At 36.0% G+C, this 26,936-nt stretch overlaps 1 protein-coding gene across 5 annotated transcripts in view; it reads left to right on the plus strand.

Annotated features, from left to right (window-relative positions):
• Nucleotides 1–26,936, plus strand: part of Ndst4 (N-deacetylase/N-sulfotransferase (heparan glucosaminyl) 4) — a 259,969-nt gene that overhangs the window by 143,619 nt on the left and 89,414 nt on the right. For all 5 annotated transcript variants that reach the window (XM_013515257.1, XM_013515258.1, XM_013515260.1 and 2 more), the window contains 2 exons: nt 19,750–19,935; nt 21,775–21,903. In XM_013515257.1, coding sequence (XP_013370711.1) covers nt 19,750–19,935; nt 21,775–21,903 — 315 coding nt within the window. The remainder of the gene's footprint in view (nt 1–19,749; nt 19,936–21,774; nt 21,904–26,936) is intronic.

Below are 26,936 nucleotides of genomic sequence, written 5' to 3' on the forward strand. Positions count from 1 at the left end.
CTCTCCCTTACATATGCAAACTATCCACCCCAGGGCAGGTGTAGCTCTCACACCCATAATCAGTCAAACTCTAAAAGCCTGCCCCATGACCGCATGAGCCTTTGGGGGGACACCCAGACACAAACCATAACAGTCTGCTTCCATGAAAGTCAACCTAGATGTATGGAATGGGTCCTATAATGGGACTGGAGTGTCAATCTTCTTAATTTGCCTCTTAGAGTGGAATCATCATTCCAGCATTGATAGGAGGCAAAAGTATCTGAAAGCCCCGGTATTCTTAACCTGCTATTCCTGGATTACAGTTATTGTCATGAGTGGAGAATAAGGAAGAAAGCTCTGGATCTCCCAATTGCTGTTGATTAAAAAGAGCTTTTGCACACAGAGCTGGGGGATGATAATTGCAAGCTATCACTCCAAGCAGAAACTGTACCCATAGACTGGAGCTAGGGAGACAGGAAGCCCTATGGTCTGGGCTGCATCCACCTGAGATAAGGAATCCATCACTCTAAACAGGGAAAGGCAGGGAAAGGAGCAAATCATGGTTCAGCCGCTACTTTCTGAAATTAATTTTGGTAGATTTTTTTTTTGTATTCCTTTCATATGTTAAATGTCTTTCATTTGTTTTACAGAGATTTTAGTAGTTGCTTAAAAATAATTTTCATGAATTATAGCTGTTTCACAGGGAGGTCTATGGAAGAACTGCATGCACTATCATTCCAGAATTTCAGATTTTATTATTGTGTGTGTGTGTGTGTGTGTGTGTGTGTGTGATGCTGGGTGTTGAACTCAGGGCCTTTGCACTTTTTTATTTTTATTTTGAGACAAGTTCTCACTGAATCATTAAGTTGGTTAGGCTGCACTTGCTCAGAGTGCTGGAATTACAGGTATGCTTCACCAGGCCCAGATTCTACCATCTCTATCTTGGATAATTTATGACAGTAGTTTCCTCAGTGATTCCATTCTTGGTCTTCTTGAGTCCATTCTCAATATGGAATCTATGGTGATTATGTTAACATGTAATACAGATCTTATGTAATACAAATCTTGATATTTTGTTTAAACACTTTCATGCTACTTCAAGATAGGCCACAAGGCCCCAGCAGCTGTCCCCTTGTTTCAGAGGCAATAAATGAGCATCTACTACTTTTAATGATTGGTTCTTGAAACTCTTCAGGGTGTCCTCTTCATGTCGCTTACCCTTGATGGCTGCCATCAATCTTTGTTGTCATGATTTTACTATGTTCTTTCCTTTGATTTATTGATCCTAGCTTTAAGCTCCAAGGTTCCCTACTCTTCTTACAAATTATTGCTGCCCTACCTTCATTTGGGTTCTGTGCTTCTGGAATTTGGGAGAGAATTTCCTGCCTTCCCATTCCCACATCATGTTTGAACCTTAAAGAAAATACTAGAATATCCAGGATAAATAATATCTTTTAATCATACCATCTTGTATCCTTTCAAAAGTTAACCTTTTCAGTACTAAAACAAAAGGGTTAAGAAAGTACAAACTTTGCCTCTTTTCTTTTTTTAATCAAGTTTATTGGTACAATTTAGATATAAGTAATGAACACCTTCACTTGGTTCCTCCTGTTTTTCCTATTTCCCTTTGCTCCCTTCTACCCCTTCCCCTCCTTATTTATGAATCTTTGTTCCCATTTATCCTTCTTATTTTTTCTTTTCCCATCCTTCCTTTCTCCTCCCCTTTCCCCGGTTTCCCTTCCTTTTTGAACAATTTCTTTCTATTTTGCAATATCTGATATACAGTTTGGTTCTTATTTACACTTTCAGTTTCTCATACCAGGGCAAAAATGCGATATTTACACATGTGTGTCCAATTTACTCCACTTAAGAGTATGGTCTCAAGGTCCATACATTTAACTATAAATGTCTCAAGTTTATCCTTCTTTATGGCTAAGTAGTACTGCATTGTATAAAAAAACACATGTTTTTATCCATTCATCAGTTGATAATTATTGTGCTGTTTCCAAGATTTAGCTGTTATAAACTGTGCTGCTATAAACATGAGTGTGTATATGTTGCTGTGGTATGATGTTTTTATTTCTTTTGGGAAGATTAAAAGAAGGGGAATAGCTGGGTAAAATGGGATGTCTAGTCCTATTTTGCCTCTTTTTTAACCAACAGTAACTGTTTTTCTTCTTGCTCCTCTTTTACTTTCCTTTTCTTTGGTCTCAAAATATGAAAAAAATTCACTGTACTTCACTTTCTGTTATATCTTTTGTTAGTCAAATTTTATTGCTGTGACAGACTACCCAAGGAAAACAATTTAAAGGAAGAAAGATTGATTTGGGCTCATGGCTTCAGAAGATTCCACAATTGATCACCTGCTCTGCTACCTCAAGGCCTGTCAGAAGGCAGAAATGTCAGGGTGGAGGGGCATCACAGAGGGGAGCTGCTCACCTGAGAGTGATCGAAAAGTAGAAAGAGAGGAAGCAGCCAAGGAGCAGGACACACCCTTCCAGGTTACAGCCCCAGTGACCTAAGACTTCAACTATCCTGAGAGCTAAGCAGCCCATCAAGCTGTCAGCTCATCAAGGATTTAGTCCACTGATGCTACTAACAGTCTCATGTTCTAATCACTTTTTAAAAATTCCATCTTTGGATACATGAACCTTTTGGGGAACATATTTCATCCAACCATAACATCTCAATCTGTAATCCATGATTTTAATTTCCTGTACCAAGATTGCTATCCTACTTTTACATTTAAACCCTGCAATAAAAATGTATGGACAATTGTTGATCATTTCCTCAGCTGCACTAGAATTCCTAGATCAGATATTCAGATAAAATCCACCTTGGTTTTGAAAATACTTTGTATAATAAATCTGTTTTGCCCATTTTTTGTAATATTTTTAAATCATAAAACAAAATAAGCAAAACAAGTATTTTTAAGTTTGAAAAAGTGGTAAATAACATAATCAGATACTAATGGCATTTCCTTGAAAGATAAAGCAGTAAAAATTGGTTAAATGTTTAGAAAACAAAATATGTGCCTGATCTTGAATAGTGGATTCTATTTATTGGAAACTTATGATGAGTGAAATGATCTTAGAAAGAGAAAATAAAATCACAGTGCAAAGATTATGGAACATCAGCCAGTAACTTGGAAGCTTATTTATATGAACAATTAAATGATTTTGTTACTGCATATAGAACACTTATTTATAGATGGCATTTTATAACACTTTAAAATATTTTTATATGTGTATGATCATTAGAGATAACTTTTCACCAGTATGTCTGTTAATCAGTTTTAATCTTTGTGTCAAATACGCATAAATGTTTCATATCATATGTTATACAAAACAGTTTCCATACATGCAATTTTTCTGTCATATTCCAATTTCACAGTATTGTCCATCATGTCTATATTTTCATGTTAATATACTTTTGTTTCATTCAAAATTGTTGGGATTATATGCCTTCAAAGTCAGACTTTTACTTCTGCTATATTAATATGTAATACTGTACTGTGTTACAGTGAATGAGTTATACATTGGTCAGTGAAAAGTTTCATCATTTGAGTGATTTATTGTCTTAACCTTCTGAGCAAACAGCATCTTGAGATACTACTTTTAAATTAATAAATGTTTGCTAAGCATCACAAGAGAGTTTTGAAAACCACTACAGGTTTTCAAGAATTTACAGGCCTTTCTGTGTTGAAAGAAGCGTATGATATTTCTTAGGATATCGATATAAAAGCCTGAGGTATATAGATGACATAGTGATTATGCACCAAACAGTAAGAGAAAATATTTGTATTTCTCCTTTCATCTACCCATTGACAATACATAAGCTTTTTTCTCACTCTTTTTTCAAGTAGGATAATATTGTTTAATAATGTTTCTGGGAAGCTTGTTCAAGAAGTCTCCAAGATTCTCATCAATTCCAATTTTCATGAAATCTACAACATGAAGGATAGCTTGAACTTTTGCCTACAAATTAGAATTGGTATTTCATTAGCTATTAATATTCACGCTGCTTAGCAATAGATTTAGAGAAAAATGGCTTTTCTTGTCATGTTTATATCATGGCAATCCTTGACTTGCTGATCTGGTATTGTCAGGTAAATGAAAGAATTTCCTTTAAACAGAAAATCTCTACAATTCATATTTATCTCTGTGATTTTCCTTGCAAAGGACAATAGTACACCCAGGCCCATCTCACAGATTCCTACTTGAACTGAAGCATCTTTTTCCTGTCAAGCAGCTTTTTGTTTCCAAACTTGTTTAACCTCAAAGGAATAAATGCCACCTACAAAATATACTTAAATATTGGAAAGCAGCAATTGAAAGAAACAATTTCTATCATCCAAGATCCATTAATGTAAATCAATCAAGGCTTGCATCTGTCTTTTTTAAATACTTTATTGCCACTATTTTTGGTGAGCAAAAAGCCATGAAAACTGTTCCTTTACCTCTGTCCAAAGCCATATTTTTAAGATTCACTAGAGGGGTTCCAATTCTCTTCAAGTGCTGATACATGAAATAATTGCAACAGAAGTTCTGACCTCTGACATAAGCTGGTAAGGGGCTGAAGTACTTGATATTTAATTTATTCACTTTAAAGAAAAGTAGTACTTTCTCCACCTTTTAAATATTGTTTAAATTATACAAAACAACAGAACATGGACCAAGAAAGAAAAAGTTGCGTTCCTCTGAAGAAAATGAAACTATATTTCCTACATTGGAGAGATTGCAAGATTTAGACTCTGCGTGTGCATGTTTGTGTTGGTATAATGCTGACCAGTGTGACTGGCATGCAGGTATTTGAAAAATTATTGACAGTTATCACCACCAACACCGTCATCAAACTGTGGCCATTTTCCTTATATTTCTTCAAGGCTGTGATCATGCCTTTTGTGATAAGAGATTAAGATGCATAAGAGAGTTAAGTGACAGTTTCAGGGTTATGTGACATTCCAGTTGGAAACAGAAACAGGCCATCTAGTTGGCTTTTTATTTCTCCACCTACCCACAATTCACCATTGAAGGTAATCATAAATTTTTATTAATAAAAAGAAATTAATATCTTACCTAACATTCCAAGGAAAAGAAGCACTGTGGATAAAAGTTGTATTTGTAAACAAAGAAATGAAAAGGAGAGTTGATTCATATACTTGCAACCACTTGAAACTTTGAAAGTATTTCTTTTTATTTAAAACTGAATACCTTCATACTTACCCAGGGTGAAATTTACTCCCTCCTTTCACAGCTCCTCTGTCTCTTCCGTTTTGTTACCTTCTCTCTTTTCCTCCCTCTCTTCCTTTCTTCAAAAGACAATTACTGAATGTGCACTGCCTGATAAGTATTTTTCTTAACCTCAGAGATGCAAAAGTGAGTAAGACGGTATGTACATTTAGGCATTTTTACTTCTGTGGTAGATGGGGTAGGTTTAATAAAAGGATGTTTCAAGTTCTTAAAAGAAATGTACACAACACAGTAGGGCCACATACTGGCCAGACACTGGCTAATCATCAGAGGAAGAAATATGAAAAGCACGAGAGGCCTGTGGGATGATGCATATGGAAAATAACCAGTTGCATAGGAAGAAGAGGAGCACCCGAAGAGAAGCAGCAGAGTGATGCAGAACATAAGGGCGCCCCCAAAATGTGCCCCAGGCTTCCGATCAAGTATAGATCAGTTAACAACAACCTACAGCAAACTACTACCTGAAGGATTCAGTGTGCATTCTGTCTTGTGGGTTTGGTGTGCAAAGAATATATTTTAATAGATTACAAAAAATAAAACAAACAGGAAAAACATATGTCAGAGGCATATACTTCTGGCAAACATTTATAAAACCTTGACCCACACTCATAATTATTCAGAAAAAATATATCAAATTGAAATGACAAACAGTATTTCATGAATCCCTAATTATTATATATTCTTTAGTAAATACCACTGACTAATATGCCCTTAGATATATGAACTTTTCAGAATATAGACTCATTTTCAATAGTTCTTATCTTGATTAATCTCTAAAAGGAGCTCATTCATGACAAAATATGACATGGATTTATACCCCTAGGGTTACCGTCTCAGATATGCTACATCCAGCTGTGTTAATATTCTTTGTTACTATTGCAAATGCCAATATTCCATATTCTCTTCCCACAAGAGAATATGTTACCTCCTACTAATTCAATTATTATAATTTGTTGTTCTCCATAACTTTCTAAGATAATTATTCTTATATGTCATTTATACATAAGGTTAAGGTTAGAAAGGGGGTTTGTCTACAGCAGGATATTTGAGGATTTTCCTTATTTCTGAATTCTCATTTTAGGGTTCAGGTATCTTTAGCCCTTGTTCACCACTTCAAAATGCATATGTATTGGCTATTTTTACACTTTCTTTACTAAATGAGGACAAAATTTGCTTGTGGAGTCAAAGTTTCCAACTAATGTATACTGAATTTCTCAGCTTTTATTTCAAGTAGTAAGCATTTAACAGTCCTGGCCAATCAGATGCAGGCAGAAGTTGTGATATGGTGTTTCTGGGAAAGATTCGGAAAGAAGGTTAGATAAAGGTGTCCATAGCTCATTTGCCCGTTGCTCCTTTCTGATACCAAATATAAGGTCTATTGGCTGCACCTAAGATATGCATCTTCAAACTGTGACAGAAGGCCAAGATAATCAGAGAACTAACTTTGAACCAAACTTATCAACTACATCTTCTGATTTCCCATTGCTAGGAAAAAAGAAAAAAAGAAAAGAATAAGAACAATAACAACTTTCTCTTTTTTATCCAGTGAGTTTTGTTGCTTTTGTTGGTGGTGGTGGTGGTGTTTTTCTGGTGCAGGGATTCAATCCAATCCCTAATAAACTACTCTGTTTATATTTTTTCACTTAAGTTATTTGAAGTTTGCCTCCATACAAATTGCCCTCATTTTCTAGGACTGGTAAACATTCTACAGAAATATGTAACAGAGAATGCCCTGAAACATGGTCCAATAATTTTTAAGAAGTGTTGATAGTGAGATTCTATGCATAATTATCAATCAATAATTAGGTGGCAGTTTGGTGATCGTGTTCTTACAATGGCTGATAATACCATAATTAACTCTCACTGATGAATTTTAATTTCAGTAATTAGACTTGATTTTAATTGCTAAATGACCATGGAATAATCAAGAGTTCATTATTTTTTAACTCCTTCTGTGCTGAATATACCCATTCAGGTAGTTCCTTAAAGTGTTACTTTCTCTCTATCTAATACACACACACACATGCATGCATGCATGCATACATGCACACACACACACACCTTTTTGAGTCTGAAAAATTCTTTTAGCATGACATGTCTTTTATACTTTATCTGCTGTGGCTAAGCATTCTGTTCATTCCATGGTTACCTTTTTTATTACTTATACTTCAGTTCCCTGTGGTCGTTTCTGCCCTAACTTCAGCAATATGAGAATATGAGAAATCGTTTCCAAACATGCTGACAGGGAGCAGAGTTAAAGCTGGGTCATAATATAGGATTGGGGTGCTGATATGAACTATATCAATGCTTTATTTCCAATATAATACCAAGGTGATGAAAGCAAAATGGAAATACAGTAATTCACTGTGATTTTAGTTTGAAACATGTGAACATGTCTACAGAAAAATAATTTAACTACCTGTATAGCTTGTTGCTCAATTGAAGATAATTATTCAGTTTAATTCTTTTGAATATATAAGTACCAACTAACAACACAAGCTTACTTTGTGTGATGAAATTTAACCTGCTTCACATTGTAGAAAAGTTTCACAAAATTGTGAACAGTCACAGATGTGAATTATTTAAACTTGGAGCAGTACAGGATGTCATAGAAGGACAAAATGTAATTACACCTTGTATTTTGGGGGTGGGGGTGGGAAGTGACAACCAGAGGGATGGCTCATGAATATGCCAAATGTTTAGAACATTTTCCCATAAATGTGTTAAGCTGACATTAAAGGGGGGAAATGGTTCCTAAGGGAAATCTGAACTTGACTCAAAAATAATATTAGGAAATTATTCCATTGCTAAGAGAAAGTAGCAATAGTTTATGCAAATCTCCTATTTCTGCAAAGTGATGCTTTAAATTAATAATTGAAACCCACGAGCTATATAACACTAGAGGTATCCAAAAAAGTTTGGAAATGTGTTCAAAGTCAGAAAATGAAGTGCACTGTAGCCACCTTCAAATAGGGCAGTTAACCCTTTTTAATGTGCCTGATTTACACAGGATTCCTCGGATCTGACACCGCCACACCTCTGTTGCCCCACTTTCCCTGGGCCCTTACTTTCCTGCTTATCCAGCTTGTTTCAACAGCCAGTGGCCAGAAACTCTGCCTTGTGCCCTCCCTGAGCTCCCGCACACCTCTCATTTCACCATGCTGGCCTAGAAAGCCACAACCCACAAATCCAAGCCCCTACCTGCTCTGTGCCTGCATCTTGAACCTGAGTCTGGTCAGGGCCCCCTTAACAGTCCTCACTTTAAAACTCGTGTTTCAAAGTGACTTTTAAAGTCAGACTTCAGGTCCAGCCCCAGTGCTGCCAGGACACTACACTTCAATCCTTACTTCATGATAATCCTACTTTCGCGGGCCACTGAGACACTGCTTCTCTTTCCTCCAGCTACTACACAGGTTGGCCCAGCCCTTCTCAAGGTATGGTGCTATGGTTGATACATTGTGTCAACCTGGGCGGTGTAGAGGTTTGGCTAAGTAACTCAGCAGGAAGCCAGGGTGCTTACTTTGTATACATCCTGAGCCTGTGGAAGAGGAGGGCATGGAGATTATGTGAGAGCTACATGCCCCTTAGGTGGGGGTAGCCTGTTTACCATGTAAGGGAGGGAAGGAGGCTGCTTGCCGCCATTCGCCCTTTTGCTCTGGCTGTTTGCTGTTCGGCTGCCATTCCCCCCTTTGCTCTTGTCGCTTTGCTACTTTCTACCTCGGAGCCAGCCGTGTATGGACTGAAACCTCCACAAACTGTAAGTTAAATAAACCTTTCCTTCCTTCATTTTGGGCATTGGGTATTTTGTCTCAGCAACGAGAGAAAAGTAACCAAGACATATGGTTAGCTTTCCACTTGACGGAAGAAAATCAATCATGAGAAAATTGGTACGTTCCTATAACTTCAACTGCCACCTTGACATGAGAATAACAAAATGGAAATAAAATAATAGTTATGATTTTAATTTGAGATGTGAAGATTTGTACAGAAGTGATAAATTGATTATAATATTAGTTAGAATTTAAATGATCAGAAGAACTATTTAGCATGAAATATTGCATATAAAAGATACTGTAAATGTTTTAACAGTGATGTAAATAAAAACCGAGGACTGGCATCACGTGAGAACACACCAACTGGCTCTCTGTTGAAACTGTGGACAAAAAGGACTAGTAATGTGAATGACAGACTATCTGCCTTCAATCCAATCCCTCCTTAGTCATTCCAGCAGTTCATCCCACTTTCAAATTATTTTTCACTCCCTACAAGAATACTGTTAATTTTCCTATCTTTAAATAATCCTCTGCTTAGGTCACTTTTTCTTCTAGCTATGTCATTTCCAGACTTCCATTTATGGCACACCTTCTTAAAACATTTATTATACGATTTTCACTCAGCAGCTCTTATTGTTTGTCTTTTTAAAAATTTTTACTTTATTAATGCATGTTTTCAGTACATAATGTTTTCATTCATTATGTGGAGTTGGTATTTGTACAGAATACATCCCCATTCCTTTATTTTCATCCTTTATTCTTTCCCTCTCTTCCCTGTTCCCTCCATTTCTTGATCCCCTTCCCCTTTGAAAATGACTTATCTTGCTACTTCCCAATATCTATGCTTTATTTTTCTCTTTATTTTCACTATGGGCTTCTCATTTATGAGAAACCATGTGATACTAAACCCACTTTGATGAGCCTGTCTTTGGTCGTGCTGTGATCTGGGGAATCAGTTAACATCCAGTGTTAAACCCAGTGGACAACTCTCCATCCTTATGTCACTGGGCTTGTCAGCAGCATCTGACCCATTCTCTTCAGCTTTCCTTCCAAAATAGTTTCCTCAGTGGGCTCACATTTTCTGCAGAGTCCCAGTATCTTCCACTTCACGCTCAGGCTTCTCTCCTAGTATGTTTTCTTGCTACCTTCTCTTCTTCCTGATCTCATACTAAAATCTGCATGTGGGAACCTTTCTATGTTTAGATCTCCACCCAAGCTCTCGTTCTCTGTCAGTCTGTCTCTCTGTCTCTCTGTCTGCGTCTGTCTCTCTCTCTTTCTCTCTCTCCCTCTAAACATTAAACTTATATTTGACTTCTTGCTTGACATATAGGTTTAGATATTCAATCTAAAATATAATGTGTATGCTTATATTTCTCTCCAAAACCTGTCTTAGTTTTAACTTTCCCACTTCACTGGGTGAAATTCCATCCTTCCAGCTGTTCACTTTCTTTCATGTACCGTATTTGATATCTCTTTAAATTCTGTTGTTTCCACCTCCCCAGAATATCCAAAACAAAACTTTCTCCCCAGCCACCTTGTTCTTGCATGGTCTAAGCTGTCATTGTCTCTCATCAAGGCTATCTCAAAAGCCTATTACTTATCTCCTTAATTTCTCTTTACCATCTTTCAGTAGCTTGAATAATTTTTTAAATGATAGATTGAGTAGTATTATGTATTTGCTGAGAAATTTCTAGAAGCTCCTCATCTCATTCAGGGTAAATATCAGCATCCTTTAGTGATATATATGGAGCTAAAAAGTTTGCATCTATTCTTTCTCCTCAGCAATGCTGTATCGCTCAGCGTCTGGAAAAGCAAACGTGAACTGTGCCCCCTGCTCTTGCTCAGTAACTTGCTATGCTCTTTGCAGCAGACTGACTCTTGACATCGTCTCTTGCTACTCTCTCCTTCCAGTAACTCTGCTCCAACATCTTTTCCTTAAAAATGCCAGACATGCTTTTAACTCATAATAGTATATATACTAACCTCTCTGCCTCAACTTATCTTCCTCAAATTATCTGTATGCAGATTGAGCTATAGTTCAATCCCTAATGAATTCAGACCTTGGTTTACGATATCACCTTCTCTAGGAGAGCTTTTCTTACTACTCTGCTTAATATTACTGAACCTCTGACCTCCATTTCTTTTCCTACTGTTGCTTTGTTTATCTCCTTAGTTCTTATGATGTATTATATCTACTTATTGTTACCTACTTATTTTGTATAATCTTGGTCAACCTCACTAAACTGTAAACATCCCTGATGACAAACATTGTTCCGTTTGTCACTGCTGTACACTGCATAGCTGGAATGACTGCTCGTACATCCTGGGTACATAATAAATATGTGTTGAATAAAGCAAATCAGTAATGCCCAATATATTGTGCATTTTGAGTATTTAAAAACTGGGACTGCTTAGCACAAAAAGGTCGCAATCCAAGTGCCAGATTAGCTGAAATCAGACATTTTACAGTTTGAGTGGACACGTGTTTAGCGTTCCTGAACTAGAAAGTAGACCTTTGGCAGGATCTGGCATATTAAAGGTAGTGTCTCAACTGCCAAAAATAGCTCCACATAGGATCAGAAAGTTCAACAGTGTAGATGCAGTGCCATTGTTCTTCTACTTCTTTTTCCAAAGAAAAATCTATTTGTAACAAAGAATTCCCCAGAGATGTGTCACCACTTACAGGGCGTCAGTCCACAAAGTGGCAAGACTGACCCAGACAATTTCTAGGGACACACAGTCATTGCTTTTATTACTTATGAAGACAGACCATTTCAAGCCTCCAAGCACAACAGAAAGCTAATAAAGATTTTGGGGTCATTTTCAAAGGTAACAATATGTTCCCAAGACCTGATTAAATGGAAAAGTAGATAATGACATTTATTCCGTTTAGAACTTGTGTCATTCTCTAGAAGTTGCATATTTAGGTAAAATAAATCTATATTGTTAAGTTCAACAAGGTACGGTTTAATGTACAACATCTATACTACAAGTGTATTAATTTACACTTATAGTTTCATTTATTTCCCTTTCACATTAATTTATTTAAAACTGCGATTATTTATTAAATAAAATTGTATTATTTCTTTCAAATATCTGTATTAACTAGCAACAATATATAGGGCACTCTGCTAAGTACTGGAGATAAAAAATCATCTCAGTTCTATGAAGGGCTGGTTTCCTAAGCCGTAACTCCTGGAGTATAAACAGAGCTGTAGCAATAGAGGAAAGTCATTTGTTTAGCACTTCTCCCTCTCTGTAGAGACAACTCAGTTCACTTTCTGCCACGACTATTTCTGTGAAACCCCAAGAGTGAGGCCTGTGTGTCCATAGAGCCAATGATTCCCACCCCTTTTCTCCTTTTTTTCCCTGTAGCCCTCTTCAGTGTGTCAGCTCTTCTAAAACTTACTGACCAGGGACTAGCCACAGAATTCAACACCAAGGTACTGCCATGCTCACCTATGGTTCTTTCTATCTCTGCATTGTCCATTTATTAGGAAGGCTACTTTTGCAAAGGGGTGCTATGTGGACTGGATCACCAGTTCATCCATCAGAGCAGTGATATTTCAAGAGACTTTGTCCTTCTTCTTTGTGTTACTTATGTGATATGGTTTCACTATAGTGTTAATCTTTGCTCCCAAGATCTAAAAGAGGTTTTGTAATAACTGCTTGTAACCAATGCAGAGCCAGAAGATGAGAAATGACAGTAATAATTGCACTGCATTTAATGAAAGATCAACTAGCAAAGGTATAAGTGAGGTATAGGGCCAGGGAGAATCCTGAATTAGTCGCTGTGGGGGGAGACAGAGAGTTGTACCTTCTGGAGCATGAAGAGGCAAAAGCCACATCTAGAAAAACAGTGATGTGTATTGGAAGAAGGAGCTCTTTGACAGTTATGTAATTTTTGATTAAAGGATTCCAATAGCACAAGATGATTTTTCATGGAAGGAGCTAAGAAAATAAATATTCTAGCTGCGCTGTTTCTTTCTCTGATCTCTTATCAGCAGTCATTATTTGCCAAATGCAACTGGAAGCAGCAAATCAAGGGAACCCTTATTAACCACATCCTTTTCCCCTAAGATATGGAGCAGGTTGGAAAAGGAAGTGATAACAGATGGGTCCCTACTATTTCTGCCTTCACCCTCTGCCACAGCTCTGTGGGACTTAGACAGATACTGGCATTTTTTGCTTTTGTTACTATAAATCTCTCTGCTTCAAGCCTCATTCATTGTCTTTAGCTAAAGATTATGGTGCTTGGGCTAGAATTTCCCAAAATGATGTTCTCCCTGAAATGATCTACATAGTTTTCTGTCTTGGTTACTTTTCTCTCGTTGCTGAGAAAAAATACCCAATGCCCAAAATTAAGGAAGGAAAAGTTTATTTAGCTCACAGTTTGTGGAAGTTTCGGTCCATACTTGGCTGGCTCCAGGGCAGACTGACACATGGCAAAGGGCAACAGTTCATGGTGGCAGAAGATAGCAAAAGCAGCAAGAGCACAAGGGAGGAGTGGCAGCAAGCAGCCTCTTTCTCTCCATTACGTATGCAAACTATCCACCCCAGGGTGGGTGCAGCACTCACACTCATGAATCAATCCTAAACTCTAAAAGCCCGCCCCATGACTCCATGTGTCTTTGGGGGGACATCCAGACACAAACCATAACATTTTCTTAAATACGTAGAACTTTAAATAGAGCTTATAATTTAATAGACACTATTTAAAGCCTTGTAAATATTAACTCATTTATGCCCCTCTTGAGTTAATTCCTTAATATTATCTGCTTAATTTCCTAGATGAAGCAACTGAAGCACAGAAAAGTTAAGTGTCATAGAGCTAACATACTTCAAATCCAACCAATCTGTGTCTGGAGTCGGAGTTAGATGGCTGTTTGTGAGAATAAGTATTCTATTTTGTGCTCATTACATTTCCCTCGATCTGACAGATTCCTGAGACAATGCTGTGAAAAGGAAGTAATCTGTGCACAAAGAGGTTAGGTTCCAGTGGTCAAGACAGTCACTGTTCTTGGAAGACTAAGAGCCAACAATCATTGGAACAAATTCAAACTGTCATGAAAGGAATATCAGGGAACATTCCTAAAGAAAGTAATTGCTAAACTTTGGAAAGCAAAGTTAAATAGTTTGGGCTTTATTCTGAACATAGCAAAAAGCCACCTGATGAGTTAACCAGAGTGAATTATATGATTATGTTATTGTTATTATTACTTTCAATACGGTAGGTGGATCAAACCCAGGGCATCATGTTAGGTAAATGTTCTACCAGAAAGCTGTATTCCCAGCTTCCCATATGTTACTACTTTTTAAAAAATAATTTTTGATGAGAAAAAGCCCATATATATCAAAACACAAAGGACTACTTGAAAATCATTTTATAAGTCAATGTATATGTAGATATACGAACCTATACCAATTATCTACTAAGATTTTAGATTATTAATAAATTCATTTTTAATATATATGATATTTAATAGTGCTGTCTTTCAAATTTTATTCTTATTTCTTATCATGTACAGCTATATTACTTGAATCAAAGACTGAAAATATTCACTATTTCTGTAATAACCATCTGGGACAGTTTATTTCTTTCAGCATTTTATGAGATTTTCACACTGCTTGGGATCTTTTTAATTTTAAAATTTGTATTTATTAACTATTATTTAGAAATTATAAGACAAGCACCATCTGGGGAGCACTAGTATTTTATCTCCCAAAATTAGTTCCTTCTGATTATTGTTGAGCATAAGAAAAGTTCAGCAACATAATGTCATTGAGTCAAAGACTGAACATCACCCGAGCTCTAAGCTGAGGCACAAATAGTAATTATCTGTATTCCATTCTTATCAGATGCTTCTTAGACATAATTTATTACTTTGAATTGCCTTTATCTGATTACTAATAAAATGTCATGGAAGATTAAAATTGCAGACCTCTACAACAAAACTTTCTATTTTAATTTCAATAGCTAATGTTAGTTAGAAACGATTTTCAATCTCCTTAGATATTCATGTGAAGGATATTAATTTTCTCCACTAGTAGAGTATACACAAGGTAAAAATAATGATAGTTTTTTTTAAGAAAAATGAAATGCTCTTCAGCCAAAACTCACCAAGAATTAGAATGCATTTTTCTAATTGATTCTGCAGTTGTCTCTAGATTTCAAATTTTACTAGGGCATAAGCCCTGGTGTACCCTTAGTACTTAACAAAGCACTTGGCAGAAATATCAACTCAGACATAATTATCTCAGGCAAGTTGAATGGAATTGTTTTAATCCATGTTTGAAATTTATTATTTAAATAGACTGTAGTCTCTTGTTTACTCACTGTTTCCTACCTACTGGCTGTTCAGTGCATGAGGTTTAACAAGTATATTCATAACATGAAAGGATTCCATAAGATGAATAGGTGTTCACTACATATCATTAAGTTTTGTTAGAGAAACACTGAGTAGCACTTTACTAAACTCTTCTATTATTTTCCTAGAATTCAAACAACTAAATATCGCACCTGAATTTCTTAAACTTTATATATTTATTAGAAAGAGACAAGGCTAGCTCTGTCAATTGGGTTATCAAGCTAGAAACATTATTTTAAACAAGGGAAAATTTATTTAGTGATGTAAATGCTTCCAAAGCTCTGGAAGAGCTCCTGGTAAGTCTTGCAAGTTGCACGTCCACAGGGACTCAGAGCCATACAGAACTGGTCCCCCGCCACTTCCAGTTCCGAGACTGCAAGTAGAGTTTTCACTGTTGCCGGACAAGTGGACACCAAAGACACCGCAGGAAAGGTTTTTAGTTTCAAGAGCTCATTCTCCAGCAACAGGACCCAGGAGCTGCCAGAGTTTGACTTCTGCCCCCTACAGCCCTCCAAAATGGATTCAAGCAAATCTAATTGGCTGCAACTCCTTTGGATTAAAAATGATAGCTACAAAAGAGTTGGAAACATACTTTTAGCTGGGGATATGTAGCTCAGAAACACAGCACCAGTCTGGTAAGGACAATGCCCAGAGTTCAATTCCTGGTATCAAAAAAGAAAAAAAAAAAAACTAAAAAAACAAACATACCTTTTTGCTTTCCAATCTCACCTAGTTTAAAAAAAAAAATCAGTGGCTGGGACTCCAGTTCACAAATATATATTAAAATCAATTCCTTTCAGTCATAGTTAAAACAGTTTAGTGGAGAAAACAAAATCAAAGGCTGGACTTAAAAAGCATGGGTAGGATAGTAGTTGTAACCTTTGTTAACATGAACAAGTCATGCTGTCTATGCGCCTTGGTTTCCACATGTTGAACTAACATCCAGGCCTCTCAACACGATTATTTTGAGGTTCACATTGTATGTAAATGTAAAAATACTTCAAAGATCGGCACCAAGCAATTGCAAAGACATATAACCAGTAGGAATGACTTTAAAAAATAAAATAAAATAAATCAGTTCAGTAACTGTTACAGCTCTAGTGCTTTATTATATAGATTTGTGTACAGTAGTTTCTTTAACATTAGTGATTTTGTTATATATAGCCTGAAGCTTACCATAATATCTTGGTCTTCACCTAACTAGGAATTTAATGTAACTGGAAATATGAGATAAAGTCAAACTCCCCTGAATATATTTTTTGCATGTCCTATTATAATATGACAGAATTCCTAGATCCTACAAGAAAAGATTGTCCTAAAAAATAAAAAGCTACCTTTGAATTTATTTGCTTTGCATTTATGTCTGTTTTGTAGAGTTTCAAGTGCTCTTTATATTTACACTGGAAACCCTTTCAAATTTTGTGATGTTTGTGGTCTTGTGGAAATAGGATGCTTAGTTCATTTTTCAGTTGGCTAAGTCTCTGTGACACGGGATTTAAGCTCCGGACAGGAAAGAATGAAGGTTTCTAGTTCAGTAAGCCCCTTGATAACAGGAAAAGAGTTACCAGGGAATTACTTTTCACTTTGTGTTATCGTTTAGACTGGAAAAATATAAACTCATAATTATCTAGTGTGATTTACTATTTTGATTGAGCTCCAGTTGCCAGTGTGATAAGATGACCTTACGAGAAGGATAGATTGAGCTCCTAGAAATCAATAAGTATAAAATCTCTTTACCGACCCTTCCTTCCCACTCACCAAATCAATTGCTTTTTACCTTCTTCTTTTTCATGAAAAGTTCTACAATTCATTTTACTACCTGTCAAAAGTGAAATGTCTTTTTCTTTGAACAGGTACAGTTTTGTTTGATATTTCCATTCCCTTAACTGATTTTATTTTTTATTTCTTTATTTCTAAAACCCTAACACACTTACCTAGCATTCTTGCCCCTAACTCTGGTCACATTATGACCAGCCTGACATACAAACTTGGATTGTGACTAGAATTTTAGTTTTAATTTTGGACCAAAGTCTTGAGTTCTGACCCGAATGCTGGCTGCTCCTGCTTCCAGATGGTCTCAGATACAGATTTCGCCCTTAAAGGGTTCTGGAAAGAACATTACAGCATCCTTCTCTGCATGGGGTTAATTGAGAAATCCTGGGCTAATGTCTCTCTAAGGACACTCAGAGCTGCCTGTGTACAGCAGAGAGACTTTGAAGGCCATGTGGAGGAGCCTAAGCCTTCAACTGATAACCTGAGTTATAACCATCCCTCAGGAATGAATTGAATTCATAAGTCAAGGATCCACTATACAGTGATAAAATTGAAGACTAACAAGTTACTAATTCTGTTAGGATTCACACATTCTTACTCATTTTTCAAATTATAGGACAAGACATATAAAAAAACTTCCATGTGTATCGCTCAATAGAGTAGTAAGAGGAATATAGTTATTTTCCCCATTTGTTTTGGATCAGAAATGCATCCCAGGCAGTAGTCACAAAATTATGTTTACCAGACAGAGGGGACTGAACCTCCTTGACTCTAGGTTTCCCTTATGGGGACGCTCACCTCTATTTCAGGCAGTGCAGCTGTAGACTGCAACACCTGGGCTACTGGAAAATTGCTCATACTCATTCACTTGACCACATGGAGAAACTGGAGGAACCTAAGGCTTCTCCCAGCATGGTGCCTGGTTCCCAGTGTTGGGTGAGGGTTATACCAGTTGCCTGAGCTCTCAAGTAATGTCCAACTAGTGGACTTTTCCAACCTTGCCTTGCACTGAAAAACACACGTTTCAGAGCTCAGTGCTAGAATGCTCACATTAGGCCCACGGTTCATTCCTCAATGTGGAAGGAAGGAAGGAAGAAAGGAAGCAAGGAAGGAAGGAAAGAAGGGAAAAATATAAGTTCTCAGAAGAAGTATTTTTTTCTGCACACATAAGAAACAAGTTTTCCCTACTGCCTCGCAAAAGACTCCAGCTCATTTTACAGCATTGATTTCCTAGTTCAGGCTTTCTACAGAGTCATTTATTGTAATAGATGTGAGCAAACTCATAGTCTTGATGAAAGAGAAGTGAATTCAGCCTTACAGTGAGGGTCATTCCATGAAAAGAAGAATGAGGGAGATTTGTGAAATATTTAGAACCCATCTTCAAAGGTGAATGTGGCATATGACTTAGACATTGTAGATATGTGATCCATTTACTGCTTGTTTACTACACGAAACTGAATTCTTTTCCTATGCTGTGTACCATATAATAGAAAATATAAATGGCAATTGTCAAGTCAACCCTTGGTGTTCTGTTTATTGATTCAATCAGCTTTCATATGACTGTACACTGTCATTTATAACTTCAGTTGATGAGATTCAATCCTCCTAGGACTCTTTATAAAGCAGATAAGCATTTAAAGGGAAAGATATAAAGAAGTAGAAATTAGAAAACTGTAGATCCATTCCATGTAACTAGCAATACGATACCATTCGCTGACATTGTTTTCATATTCTTGTTTGAAATTTGTACCTATTTTCCTTCTGAATTGACTGTTTACTCACAGTGTCTCCTAACAAAGTGCTTGTTTTATAAAAATAAATTGAGTTACTAAAATCTCAAACCAAGAGCAGAATCTTAACCTTTACTTTACTCACTGTGTTTAAATTATCACTGGATCTCATGTGCTAATAATGCCTGTTTTTTAATCTGACCTCCCGTTACCTGATGTTGTTACCCATTTTCCCTTAATCTGCATCTGAGAAGTAGTCCCTAAAAGTGCTGTTGACCCAGTTCCTCTCATACAGATCACCTTAACATGTCACTAGGACTTCCTGAAAATATAGAGCAGATCTCAGCGCTCTGTGCTTCAACTATTCAAATAGAATTAATTCCAAATCCCTCTGCTTACTCAGAAAAACTCACCTCTGTGGCCATGCTAACCTCTCTGGTTTTCCTCAGTCTCTCTCCTCCTTGTCACTGTCCTTCCTGCCCTCTCCCTCCACTCTTCCGTCCTCCACCTCTGGGCACTTGCTCAAGTTACACATTTTTACATTTATTTATTTTCTACATCTATCTGAAGAAAGGCCAAATTCATCTCCTATCTTCCCCGCAAACTTTCTGTATTCAAAATTCAGAATTAATCTTTCTCACAAACACCACATGCCCCAAGCAACTACTATATCTATTATACCATCAGAGCTCCATAATCTTTATAAGATTCTGAGCTGCAGAAAGATTTCAAAAATTAACCTTGCTAGGTTTCTTTTTTTAAATTCTCAAACTCAGCATAGAATTCAATGTATCCTAAACAGAGAACTCTGGAAACAATTTTGATTGAATCAACTGACCACACTCTATCATGATGCTCTTCTGGCTTCTTCCAGGAACATGGGATACCCATCAACATGGGCTATGCTGTGGCCCCACATCATTCAGGGGTCTACCCTGTTCATATTCAGCTGTATGCGGCTTGGAAGAAGGTCTGGGGTATTCAGGTCACCAGCACTGAGGAATATCCACATTTGAAACCCGCACGGTACAGAAAAGGCTTCATCCACAATAGCATCATGGTGAGAACATACTGCCGTATTGTTTGAAGGTTTTCAGTATCAATCTGTGGAATGAGCCCAGATTGCCATTAAGTAATGGGATATATATATAGGGATATAATGCCAAATCTCTTTTACAAGATATCAGATATTCCCACTGTACCACTGCGGTGACTGCTCAGACTTTAACGTGTGATTTGGCTGTAGCCTTGCTTCTGAAGCTGTGGAATGGCTTAACAGGTCTAAGACAAGTTGGAAATACTGAGAAGGAATTTTGTATAGCTTATCTATTGAAGTTTCGGGATTGAAATTTTGGCTGTGGATACTGTAACCTTCTTTGGAGGCATTTATTAGTACTGTTTGTTTCACTGGTGTTACAGAGCAATAAAGGCAGATGTACTTCTGTGGATCAAGAAAACACCTCTCAAATTGCTATTAACAGACAGAATGAAACAAATATATTCTGAGAGCTAAATCTATCCATTCAGTTTACTTTGGCTTTCAGACACTTGGAATGTTTAGGATATAGATCTTTCTCATCATTTTCTTGTGTACTCTAAGAAAGATGGTACATTTTCATTGAAAACATAACAATAATCTGATTTAAGAATGCTGTACCAGTTGTTACAAATGATAATAAAACCAAATGAATTCAGTTGAGAATTTATAATTATTGACTAGAATAAAAAGTGGTAGCATTCACTTTGATGCAAAATAGCCTCTTTTAAAATGTCTGTCCCCATTTCCAGTGCCTCAAGCGATATTCTTTTCATTACTGGTCAAATCAGAATAACAGTTTGCAAAATTTCTCTCACTCTTAAATATTTACCCTTTTTCATATATTGCTCGTATTGCTACTAGAATTGTCTTTTGTTCCATCTATCTGACAATCAATCTATCCATCTAAACTCTATTAAAACAAAAGAAAAGGCACACCTGCCTAGTTAGAGCTGGTTCTTAATACTCATTTATCATGAAATTTTAATTATTTTCCTGTACATTTGAAGGAAAAGAACCTACAATTTAAATAAGCCCATTGTTATTGCAAATAGTGTCACATTTCCATAGAAATCTGAGAAGTATTAAAAACTCTCATAATATAAAAGTGACAGTATATAGTTTTTTCTTTATTGGGCTGTATGACCACTCAACACGTTATGAAATAAAAATATGTCTTTTAACCAATATTACATGCATTTCTATTACTTTGAATTTAACACAAACTATTATGAAAATTAAATAAATAGTAAATAGAATTATAGCTAATCTGGGCAATTGGATGCATTTTTTTCACTAGGTTATAAGTGGTTTATTACTCAAAATAAGTTTTTAGAATGAAACTACTTATTTGCTTTCTCCCTTGAACATTCAGATTTACAACAGAATTAACTGTAAGGTATACCAAAAATAATCATCTGATGATTGGACTACTGCTGTGATAAAACTTGAATTCAGAGTGCAGTAAAAACCAAACAAATGTGGAATCGGTGATGAAAATCGACTGGTTTGAATTCCAGAACCTGAAGACAACACAAGACTGAATGTCAGAAGGAAAGGAATGTTCTAATAAAGTGAAAATGTTACCATGGAGCCCATTTTTTTTAATTAAATTAACCTGAAGATTTTTTTTACATCAACTCTTTAATGTAAATCAGGGGGTAGTTAGATTTATAGAACTGAGCAAAAAATCCTTAACCTTAGTTCTTGTATCTGTAGTCCTGATTTCATTATGGGTTGGGCCTTAGCAACCAAGAAACTCCAGTAGGAATTCATAACTTGCAGACTCTGAATTTATGAGACAGTATGCAGTTCTCAATTAAATCATGCCAATGTGTTGTGTTTACCTCCCTTTTTCCTCAGGTCCTCCCTCGACAGACCTGTGGATTGTTTACCCACACTATTTTCTACAAAGAGTACCCAGGAGGACCCCAGGAATTAGATAAAAGTATCAAAGGAGGCGAACTTTTCCTTACAATCCTTCTAAACCCAGTATGTATTCTATTTATGCATCTTACAATAGCATCAGTGTTTTCAAATGTTTCATTTTCACATTTTAAAACTAAATTAGCTTTCTTTTCTTTATGGATAGCACATCTTTACTCATAGTGAATTTAAATCAACAAATTAAATTTTTTTCATAAAATTTGATTTCTATGGAGACTTACTTTTTGGTACATCTGATTACAACGATACAGCTTTTACTTCATAATAAGCTAATTCCTAGTAACAAAAGAAATGTTAAGTCTTGCATTTTTTAAACCTAGTTCTTTGTTTTTTCTCAGTTTTATTAAGGTGTAGTTGACAAAAATTTGTATATAAAATTATGTATGCTGCTTGTAAATGTGACAATTTTTCTTCCTTTCCAATTTTGATGCCTTTTCTTTCTTTCTTTTGCTTAATTCTTCTGGCTAAAATATAATACAGTGAGTACTACTTTGGATAGCAATGGGGAGTGTGGGCATATCTAGTTTATTTTTTATCTCAGAAGAAAAGTTTTTAGCTTTTCATCAAGTACAATGTCATTTATGGGTTTATCATCTATTGCCTTTATTATGTTGACGTATCTCATTTGTTGAGAATTTTAACATGTAAAGATGTTGAATTTTGTTAAATGCTTTTTATGCAACTGTTGAGTGATTGTGTGACTTTAGCTTCATTCATACTGTTAATGTGGTCATGACTCGCATATGTTGAACCACCCTTTCATCTCTGTGCTAATCTTCACTGTGAAAAAAGGATTCTGCCATATACAATTAACTCTGGTTGGATAGTAATTTTTATTGAGCATTTTTCCATCTAAATTCATGAATGATATTGGCCTATAATTTGTTGTTGTTATAATTATGTCCTTATCTGTCTTTAGTATTGGGGCTGTTTTGACCTCATAAAGTATGTTTGGGTATTTGCCTCTTCTTTAATCTTTTGGAGGAATTTGAGAAGGATTAGTGTTCATTCTTCTTCATTCATTTGGTAAAGTTCACGGGCGGTGTCACCAAGTCTTAAGCATGTCTGTGTGGAGAGACATTTTATTACTGATTTCTTCTCCTTTCTCACTGTTGGTCCATTTAGATTTTCTACTGTTTCATGATTCTTTCTTGGTAGATTTTTAGTTCCAGGAACTTAACTCTTTCTTCTGGGCTAACAAAATATTGGCATATAATCTTGCAGAGGACTCTCCTTTGATACTTTGTGTTTTGGTGGTATCAGTTGGTATGGTTCCTCTTTTATTTTTTATTTTATTTATTTGAACATTCTCTTTTTTATCTTATTCCACTTGAAGATTTATTGATTTTTGTCTTTTCAAAAATCCTACTTTTAGTTTCATTGATCTTTTCAATTGCTTTTCTAGTGTCTGTTTCCTTTATTTCTGCTCCAATCTTTTTGTTAATTCCTTCTGCTGACTTTGTGCTTAGTTTGTTCTTCTTTCTACTTTTTCAATGTGTGAAGCTGTTATATGAGAATTTCTTATTCTTCATATAGATAATTAATGCTATAAATTTCCTGCTTAGATCCACTTTACAACTTCTTCACAAGCCTCGTTGTTAAATTCTAGCCCTAGAAGAGAGAAATTAGACTGTGGCTCCAAATAATTGCTACCCTTCTGATTAGAAACAAAACCCCATATTTGTTAAGCGTGTGTAGAATACAAAATCTAAGTGTAGTTCTACATCCCCATCTTGGTTTCCATTCTTAAATTGTAGTAAAGATATATCAGTATATGAAGTCCTCTAGCCAATAACTTTACTAATGGTACATATTTTGTCCACCAGTTGAATTTGTTTTTGTTCTGAGATATCAGTACACTCCGGCTCCAGTATCTAAAAATAATCATAATGCTGAGATTCTTTGAAAATGTATGACTACTTACATGTTGTTTGTATACTTGAGGATCCTAAGGTTTACTTTTTAATTTTCACTAATTTTATTTGGGGTCAAAATTAGGGAAATTAGCCTTTCTTTCTTTCACTGTGTCCTTTCATTTCTCAAACTGTGCAATTCTATGTGTAAAGCAGCAGCAGGTGGAAACGTATTATCATTATCTCATGTTAGGATTATTTTACTTTTTGGATTTTTCTCTCATGATGATTTCATCTTTGAGGTCTTGGAGAAATATATTTTAATTTACACCCCCAGTGCACACAGAAAATGTGAGATAATGGGATTTGTGTTATACTCTCCTTGTTTAATGTAAGAAATATTCACATGTAGAGGAAAAAATGCATATTTGAAATAAAATTATAGATTAATTTTCTGCAGTAAAGCATCAGGTATGTTCCAAATAAATTTTTGTTTAAGATATATATATATATATATATATATATATATATATATTCATGAAAAGTTCAATAAAAGACCACATTATATAAAAATTAAAAACCAGATTGGAGGGTTAGGGAAGTAGGGTAAAAATGTTTTATGTTTTATAAGAATGAGAGTAATTTAAAAACCTTCTCAAATTGTATTATGAAAGTAAAAAGAAAAGCATGTTGGACTGGAGTGTTGCAGTGGCACAAAGCATGTTGGAACAGGAGCATAAATGCTTTATGTTTAGCGAGAATCTTTACTGCTCACATTTGTTTGTTCTCTTGAACTAATCGAGCTGAAAAATCTTCAGTGTGCCTCAGAGCATCAAATTTAAACCCAAGATATTCCAATATTTTGGTAGATATTGTAAATTTTATATCTTTTGTATATATTTTTAAACATGCCAAGAACATTAAAAAATAATTTGGAAAATTATTGTGTGCATGTAATATTAAGAAGAACAAATATGGAAACCTCTTTTTTTTTTACTCCTGTCACTGAGACTTTAATGTCAAACTCAACTGCAAAGATGAGAATTACTGCAGCAGGTCATTTTCACTCTGAGGCTATGTTCTTGATCTCATATTTTTCCTAGCATCTCCACGGAGAAGTCAAGAACCAGCAGAACATGGACAGTTGCCTTCCCTAAACCTCTTGTCTGATGTGTGATTGCTGTAAGGTTTTACTAGTTGGATGGCCATCTAACTACCTGTCCTAAAAGGCATGGATTTAAATCTCTGTAAATCTTTAAAAGCAATACCCTTCACAGAGCATCATTATAAGATTTAAATGCAGTAGTTTAAATAAGCTTATTTGGTTTGTAGTAGTCTGTCTTTAGCACTTCTGAATTAACAACACTACGTGGCCCACTCTAAACCACACTAAATAAACTTATTATTGCTGGGCATGGTGCACACAGCTCTGGTCCCGGCACTCCTGAGGCAAAGACAAAAGAATCACCTTCAAGGCCAGTTTGGTAATTTCACGACAGCCTGGACTAGAGAGTGAGACCCTGGCAAAAAAAAAAAAAAAAAAAAAAAAAGCTTACCATTTCTATGCAAATACAGAACAGTAAAAGATGAGAGTTTCAGGAATCATCTTACATCCAATTGTAAATTGTGCTTGCTTTAGCATTATTAATTAATAATGAATTTAAAATAGGGTACGTGACTAAATAAGAGAAACTGTAATAGAAAAGTACAAAAATCAGTGCTGGAGATGGACAGTGATGTGGACAAGATAGTACATCCTAATGTGACAATATGAAGACTGAATTAGGCAAACTGTGGCCCAGAAAGGTGTGTGATTAAGGACGAATTTTGTTTAAAGCATAAATAGTGTTATAAGCAATATAAATAGGTGTTACTCAGCTCTCCAGGGAGAAAGGGTGCATAGGCAGCACGTGATAGAGTTCAAGTCAAATGGAGCTTAGTTGCAGGGTTGCGTAAACAGAAACTATCGGGTGTACCATGCAATAGAAACAGAATCAGTAGGAGATACAGACAGTGACAGAGAGAATTATTATAAGGAATTGGATGGTGCAAAACTGAAGGCTGACAAGTTCCAAAATGTAATATACAGTTAGCATACTAGAGACCCAGAAAACCCAGTGGTATGATTCCAGTCTGAGACTAGACACCTGAGAACCATAGGAACTGATAAGATACAGTTCCAGGCCAAAGGTAGTAGTCTCAACACCCAGGAAGAGCTAAGATTTCACTTATAATGGCAAGACAGGAATAACAAAATACAACTCCCAAACTTCAATATACATTAGCAAGAGGAAATTTCCTCTTATCCATCATTCTGGATCAATTCGGGGCTTCAGGTGACTGGTAGAGGCCAGGTCACATTAGAGAGGGCAATCCGCTTTACTCTGTGTATATCTAGCAGAGGGATACATATGTCATTCACAGCCTCGTGGACCAAATATCTGGACATCCCATGTCTCAGTCAAGTTGACGTACACAATTCACCATCATATTAGATCAGATCCAAATGTGGGGAGCCAGCTGGAGGGCAGCAAAATATAATGGGGAAGACATAAAGGAGGAAATGATAAATGAAAAAAATAATAAGCTTGGAATTCTGTAGTACACATGTCCTCTTGTGAATAGAGACACACTGTAAGCAATGGGCCATGATCAATACTTACTTGCTAATGTTGAGAACTATTAAAGCTGTTTAGCTAATTTTTTTTTTTGGTTTTTCTCCGGTACCGGGAATCGAACTCACAACCTTGCGCTTGCCAGGCAGGTGCTGTGCCGCTGAGCTAAACCCCCAGCCCCTAGCTAATTATTATTAAAAGTCTGATGGCACCAACAGTCTAGCAAGGAACAAATCTCAGAATGTGATGAGGAGAAGAAATGAGAAAAAGGAACAAAAAGCCTAACATAAGCCTTCTGTGTTCTATGCTTTTCTCCAATTATCATGTAATTGTTCATCACAGTAAAGAGTAACTGCACCAAAACAGTACTGAGGAAAATAACTATAAGTCCATTGAAGTAAGGACATGTTATTGATATGAGTTAAAATGTTGACTCAAAAGAGTATTTGCATTTAACAGAGCTGCTTCATGAAAGGGATGTAGTGGCAATTGCTTTATTTAGGGATCATTCAAAATCCCTTGAGGCTTTCTGTTATGTGGTAAGAAATCAACATGCATAAAATCATCCCAAGATGACCATTTCCTCCACCAGCTCTCTTTCAACCGACAC

The sequence above is a fragment of the Chinchilla lanigera genome, unplaced genomic scaffold, assembly GCF_000276665.1.
Source record: "Chinchilla lanigera isolate Chin_1 unplaced genomic scaffold, ChiLan1.0 scaffold00027, whole genome shotgun sequence".
Lineage (NCBI taxonomy): Eukaryota > Metazoa > Chordata > Mammalia > Rodentia > Chinchillidae > Chinchilla > Chinchilla lanigera.